General features: G+C 40.7%; 1 protein-coding gene across 1 annotated transcript in view; it reads right to left on the bottom strand.

The window, feature by feature from the left end:
* Window positions 1-5300, bottom strand: part of LOC138001110 (uncharacterized) — an 8732-nt gene extending 3432 nt beyond the window's left edge. The window contains exon 1 of the mRNA XM_068847773.1: window positions 4002-5300. Within this exon, the coding sequence (XP_068703874.1) occupies window positions 4002-5241 (1240 nt within the window). The 5' untranslated portion in view covers window positions 5242-5300. The remainder of the gene's footprint in view (window positions 1-4001) is intronic.
* Window positions 5301-7500: the final 2200 nt, after the last annotated feature.

Raw genomic sequence — 7500 nt, 5'->3', positions numbered from 1 at the left:
ATCGGATACATTATATGTAATCATGGCAAATAAAACCTTGAAACCTTCAAACCTTGAATAAAAAAGCACCGCAACTTGTGAGGCGAAGCAATTTGCTTAGATGATTTTATTTATGATCGTAGTTATCCAGCGAGGCCACGCAATTTAATGAAATAATCGTAGCTATAATTTTTATCGTTTAAAACGGTAGCAGTAAGTCTGTATCGGAGCATGATGTTGTTCGTGAAACTACTGAAGGTATTTCCGATCTCAGCCATGTTCTTGTAGATAGTTTTGAATTTGAAAGTGCTCCGTCTAGTATACCCGGACCATAGTTATAGGTAGGCTCGGGGCTCATTATAACTTCTGTTGTCAAACTTTTGAGGCCAACAATTTTATTATTAGAGTCATTGATAAGGGGTATGCTATTCCGTTTATCAGTGTTCCTCCCAAAGCTCTTTTCCTTACCAATACTTCGGCTTTGACTCAGGCTGATTTTGTATTGCTAGCTGTTCAAGAGCTACTTTTTTCGGGCTCCATTGTTGAGGTTTCCAGCGGGTTTCCAGTCCCCGCCCCATGTGGTTAACCCTCTATCCGTCTCTATGTTGTGGTTTAAAGTCTGGTGCTAGTTCCGCCATGATTCGTTGCATCTTCCGAGCAGCCGTACATACGGCGAGAGCTACTGAAATTAAATTGACCAATCAGAATTCAGTGAAAAAAATGTGCTATCCGACGTCATGTCAATAGGTTCGCAGTTAAAGAACCAGCAAACCATTTAAAAGATTTTGTGGCAACTTTTTTTTGTCAACAAAACTGGGTTACCGGCGAGCAGCGATTCGAACGACAGCCGTTGGGCTTTGGCTGTTATTTGTGCTTTTCTAATTATTTTCAGACGAATTCAGTCTGGTATTTTCGAATCAAGCGTAAGAGGACGTCAAAATTGTATTGATAATGTATTTATTTGTGTTAACTTCGCGAAAAGACTTTGGTGACGTCATTCACGCACAGAAATGCACGGTTTCCAGTGAAAGGACAAATGATTGACAGGATAGCACAGTTTTGACTGCCGCGCGCACTGCGGTCGCGGGTTCCGTATGCAAGGAGTGCACCTCCTCACCGTGCGCGACTCGTGTGACGGCAGAGTGGACATGCGTAGTCCATGGTTACTTTGCGTGGTTATATTTACATAATTTGTCCCAAATAATACCTCTGTGGTCCATTGTCAATCCATTTTCCCCGTCACGTATGTGTTATTCAGGAGGTAGAGGGCATCTCTAAGGTCTCCGTTGTGTTTAATAGTCATCATGCCAGTGTAACCTCACGTCCCGCTTCAGTGGCTTTCAAAATGATGGCCAAATTTGTTGTCGCAGAGGCGGTTAAAAATAAAGAATTTCTCAGGGATAACGTCGTCGAGCAACTATAGAATACAGGGCCATTATTAAAGCCGTAATTCTGCAGTGGCTCGATGGCTCGTCAGTCAAATTGGTTGTTTAAAGGACTAATAGAAGATGTATCTTTGAGTGGCTCAACGGCTCAGCGGCTCGTCAGTCAAACTGGATTTTTAGAGAACGCTACACAGTAAACGTTTTAAAGAATGCTTGGACTGATCACCGAAACGAGCACTTAGGCTTAATCAGTAAACGAGTGCTATATTCTTCACAAGATCTTGTCAAAAGTGTAGTTAACCGAACCGTAAAATGAAATGCCATCTTGACGGGTAGGCAAAGCGGTCTGAAATTACACCGTGTTTGTATGGGAATCGATTGCAAAATAACTTCTTCCAAAAATTGAATTTTTCACAATTCTGAATCGCAACGTTAAAACACGATGGTTAGAACATTGTTATTCAGCAAGTTTGAAGGATGTAGCTTTCCTGTAGGTCCGTGAGTGCTAATTTTTTTTTTAATTTTCCATACATTGGTCTTTATAATTTTTTTCCCGCGAACCGCGTCTAAGACGTTTGTCTACCCAGCCAAAATTTACGGACAAATATGTGAAAATTCAAAAGGATTAAACTGAGCGTCTTCTAGCCAAGCTACATCCTTCAAACTTGGTGGAATACAATCTTCTACCTATGTGTGGATTTTAACGTTGCGATTCAGAAATGTGTGAAAAAATTCAATTTTGGAAGAAGTTATTTGCAATGTCGGATTCCCATACAAAAACCTGTAATTTCAGACCGCTTTGCGCTACCCGTCAAAGGATGGCGTCGGGAAAACCGTGATAAGGCCTATTACAAAAGGTTAAAATTTTAAAATGATTACAATAACCATACAATTACTATAATATTATATTAATTCTAAGGCTGCTTTCGACATGAATGGCCGTGCTTTATTACTAAAATATGTCTTTAATCAGATTTTTGAAAAGCCCAAGAGACTCTGCTTGTCTCGCTTTGAGGGGTAAGCTATTCCAGACAGTAGCACGCTATAGCTGAAGCTGTTTCTATAATAATTGTCCGCGGAAACGGAACATTAAGCTTTCTTTCAGAGTCTCGTAAACTCTAAACAGATTCGCGGTTTGTAAATTTAGAACATAGATATTCCGGTGCTAGCCCCTGAAGACACTTATAGACCATTGTGGCCAGCGCAATTTGTTGCTGGCTAACTAGATTTTTCCAGCCTAAAATTTTGAATAGCTCGCTAGCATTTGCATCAAAATTAGAGAAGGTCAAAACTCTGGCTGCTCTATTTTGCAGTTTTTGTAATTTGTCATGTAACGTGATACCACAGTTTCCCCAGACGACATTGCAGTAGTCAAAGTGCGGTTGAAGTAAAGCGTGATAAATAGAGCGCAATGTCGTGTGAGGCACGAGATGCCTTATACGTTTGAGGGCTTCCAATTCCAGAAGCTACTTTCTTTGTCAGTTTATCGACATGGCTACTCCAGTCAAGATTATTATCAATAAGCACGCCCAGGGATTTAGCAACAGAAACTTGAGTGATAGGAGCACCATTAATCTCGGGAATTGGGTGATATGTGAGAGCATACAACCTCTGCCTTGATCCAATCAGCATAAATTCGGTTTTTTGTCATGTTCAGGGTAAGTTTGTTTGCTATCAACCACTTTTTAACATTTTCTAGATCATGGTTAAGTCTTGATTCTATGTCGCCTGTATTGTCACCTGCATATGTTAGGTGGGTGTCATCTGCGTACATCCATGGCATACAATTCGTTAGACAGTTTGGCAGATCAGTGATATATAGCAAAAACAACAATGGACCCAAAATAGTCCCTTGAGGGACGCCGCAACTTAGTGAGCAAGTTTTAGAAAGTGATCCATTAATGGAACACTTTTGAGTGCGGTTGTCCCAATAGGACTTAAACCAGTTGTAAGAAATGCCATGTATGCCGTAATTATTTAATTTAGACTAAAAGGATCTCGTGATTAACCGTATCAAAAGCTTTTTTTAGGTCTAGGAAAACAACAGCGTTTATTTTTCCTCGGTCAATGTTGTAAAGCCCAAGTATCCGTAGCCCCAAGTAAAGCCGTAACGGTGGAATGAATAGAGCGAAAACCAGATTGGCATTTACATATTACGTTATGCTTGTTAGGTACGCATATAATTGGTTATAAACTATTCTTTCGAACACTTTGGCTATAACCGGGATAACGGAAATTGGGCGGTAATTGTTTAGGTCATCACGTTCCCCTTGTTTAAATAGTGGAGTGACCCGTGCACACTTCCAGTCGTCTGGGAACACACCTACATTTAATGACTGATTGAAAATATAGCACAGCGGTTTGCAAATAAGATCCGCGCATTCACGAATAAGTCGAGAAGAAATTTTGTCAAGGCCGACTGCCTTTGATTTTTTCAGTTTATTCAGCAGTGAAAATACTTCATTTGTGGAGGTTGGGCGAAACTGAAACTCCTTATCCGTGCTAGTGAGATAATTCAGATAGCTGTTGCCATCTGAAGAAGGAATATCACTAGCAAGTTTCGGGCCAATGGTAGCAAAATAACGATTAAATTCGTGCGCTATTTCTGCTGGAGCTGTTACTGATTGCTCATTACATTCAGTTGTTTCACAGACGTTTCCACGAAATTTCGGGAAGACAGCTCATTGATGATCTGCCAGGTTTTGCGGGAATCACCCTTATGCTCGTTTAGCATATTTTGATAATAAACTTGCTTCGCTAGCCTAGTCGCACTATTGACTTTGTTCCGCTGTCTTTTAAAGTGAACCCAATCATTAGGATTTTTTGATCTAATTGCTCTGAGTTTCAAAATATCTCGATCGTGCATCTGTTTTTTAAGCTCAGAAGTAATCCATGGGGAACCCCGCGCGCGAACACGAGTGGTTCTCAATGGAGCGTGCTTGTTAACAATAGCCAAAAAGGATTCCTTCCATTCATTCCACATATCATTTGGATTGGAAGAATTGTTTATGTGATCCCAATCTTGAGATGCAACATCGCTACGAAATTTATCACGGTCAAAACTTCGAAAATTCCTATAGGTTATATTAGTGTGACCCTTACTCTGTCCATTAATGGCTAATTTTCGATAGACATAGACCATGCTGTGATCGCTAATGCCAATATGACGCACACCTGAGCATAACACCTTGTCAGGACAGTTAGTAAAAATTAAATCAATCAATGTTGCAGAAGTTTCGGTTATTCTTGTTGGTTCTGTTATGAGTTGTTGAAGACCGTAAACATCCGTGATAGTTAATAAATTGCGTGTATCGCTGTCAAACTGGGATGCGGTCATATTGCAATTTAGATCCCCTAAAAGGTAGAATTCAGTATTAAGGGAATCCAATTTCCCAATCAACTCTTCAAAAGGTGAAAATATACTAACAAGCGAATTAGGTGGTCTATACCACGTAGCAACAATAAATGATTTAGAACGAGGTTTGCGTATTTCAATACAAAGGTTCTCAAGACTGTCCATGCAAAGATCGTTGCGCACCGAAAAGTTAATTGACTTTTTTACATAAAAGCAAACGCCCCCACCTCCATATGTAGTTCTATCACGTCTAACTATATCATAACCAGAGATACTGACCTCATTATCGGTGATGTATTCATTTAGTTTAGTCTCGTTAATTGCGAGAACATCTATATCGTTACTTACGAGAAAGATCTTGAGTTCATCAAGATGAGTGGTCAATTTATTTATATTCAGCGAGGCCAGCTTAAAACCGCGTTTGGAGGGCAATACTCGAGAACGATCAATAGGATTTTGAGTCGGACTTCTCGATGACTCCTGACTGTTGCCTTCCAACGGCACGGCATTAATGGAAGGCATAGTAAAAGTTCAATGAGCTAGACCATGATAAAAATTCTTAAAAATACGCTTGTTACCTGCAAAATTCAGGTGTAGACCTCCACGGTTTAACCCCTTTTCGTTTATATTATTGTGTTCAATATATCTCCAATCATTCTGACGACAAAACTTCGTCAAGTGCTTGTTCACCTCTGAGACTTTATCATTAAGCTTGTCCTTTCGTGTTACAAGTCCTGAGACTATGACTTGAGCTTCGGAAGACCCCTCTATCTGTTTAGCGAGATCAACAATAGCTTCTGCAACTTCTTTAGATGTTTTGCCGTTTTTAGCCTTCAGATCGTTTGTACCTACATGTAGCACCACTTCATCAGGCTGGAGCTCTAAATTAGGCTTTAAGTAATCCCTCATGGCTTTGGTTGTGGCTCCAGAAAATGACTTTACCACCACTCGGTGCCCTACTGCTTTCGCTAATTTCTTACCGTGAATATCCTTGACCATGGAGTCCCCAATCAATAGGGTTGTAAACTTACTGCTGGCACTCCTCTCTCTGCCGACCTCACCGCGTAAATCATCGTTAGCAGAAGTTTCGCTTGGTTCACTAGGATTACTGCGAGACGACCTATATGACGCCCGTTGATGGTTTTGCCGTCGCCGGATGATTTTGTGTGTTGCTGCCTCTGTCTCTGTTGGATCATCTTGTGCATCACTAAGGATCTCAAACCTGTTACGCGTCACGATATTATTCTGAGTTGACATTTTACGTTGGTTGCGTTTATTACACCCAACATTCGTGCCCGAGTTTTTCACTTGATAAAAACACTCGTTCGTCTCTTGCTGGTGATGGGAGTCTTCTTCGTTCTTTTCTCGTAAAATAAGCCTTAATGCAAGCCTTAGTGAGTCATTTTCCTGTTCCAATGATACAGCACGATTTTCGAGAGACAAACATTTCTCCTCAAGTTCTTCGATAACTCTCTCTTTTTTGCACATAGATGATTCCAGTTTCTCACACCTCCCTTTGTATTCACAAAGTTCGGCGTTAACAGCAAATTCCTCTCGATTTTGGCAATTTATCGAAAGCAGATTAGAGTTGGCTTCTACCTTTTTCTGTAGAATAAGGAGGTCAAGTTTTATACCTTCCATTTCAGCAACTAATTCAGTATTAGATCTCTCTTGACTGGAAAATACTGGTCCCGCTTCGGCTACCCTTGGTTGATTAGCATAAATGTCGTTGGCTTCAAACAACAATGGATTTACTTGTTCGACCGTTGAAGAGACATTCGAGCCCGTTGAATCGGTTCTCCCTGCGTTGTCTCGAACAAGTTTGGTCAAGCTGCCTTTTAAAACGGGTCCATCTCGCCCCTGGAAGGCGAGAGTGAGTTGCTTTTACTGTACCAAGTAATAGTGAGGTTGTTGACAGAGCTTTTAAATTGTTTCGAATTTCCGCCGGGCGACGACCATTTGCCTTGTTGTTTCAAACCCTTCTCAACGAAATGTTTTAGGGATTCAAGATCACTAATCCACGTTAACTTGTCACCTTTGAGCTGAAGGTATTGTAAATAAGAGCCGTCGAAGTTAAGCGGGAGAGACTCGTTATCTGTCATCATGTCCTCGACAAGCACCACCATTGTTGGGTATGAGTGTGCCCACTAATCTATCTCTCAATGACGTATCATGTTCGTATCAACGGTTATAATTCCGTGTCCAAGTACACTGACTGCTAGTAACGTGTAATAACGGGTAGAGATGTTCAGTAACGTCTAGTGACGAGTAGTGACTGCTAGTAACGTGTAATAACGGGTAGTGATGTGTAGTAACGTCTAGTGATGAGTACTAACGACTAGTAGCGTAAAATAACGGATGATGATGAGAAGTAACAGATATTGACGGTAGACTATATAAAGTAACTAGTATTGATGTGTAGTGTTGGCAGATGACGTTGAGTACTGTATTGAATAAGGAATTTTAAGGGAATTTTTCATTTCGAGTACTTGGACACGGAATTGTAACCCAACAGTAACAACCGGTGGCTGCAGCCTGGGACTGAATACAAGGCCTCTTGTGAGCTTTGTTGAATCAAACGTTGAATGGTGTGTTAAGCAAAAAGGAAAGGTATTTTATTTAAGTGTCTAATCTTCTAGCGCTGTAGAGCACTAATCGCGGACACTGTCAATTGAAATTAACAAGTTAACGCAAATCAAATCAAGTTTTTTTGCTTTTTGAGGAGAGGGGGAAACCGGAGTATACTACCCGGAGAAAAACCTCTCGGTGCAGAGTAGAGAA

Source organism: Montipora foliosa, chromosome 4 (genome assembly GCF_036669935.1).
Source record: "Montipora foliosa isolate CH-2021 chromosome 4, ASM3666993v2, whole genome shotgun sequence".
Classification (NCBI taxonomy): Eukaryota; Metazoa; Cnidaria; class Anthozoa; order Scleractinia; family Acroporidae; genus Montipora; species Montipora foliosa.
This window is presented reverse-complemented; position numbering and strand designations above follow the sequence as displayed.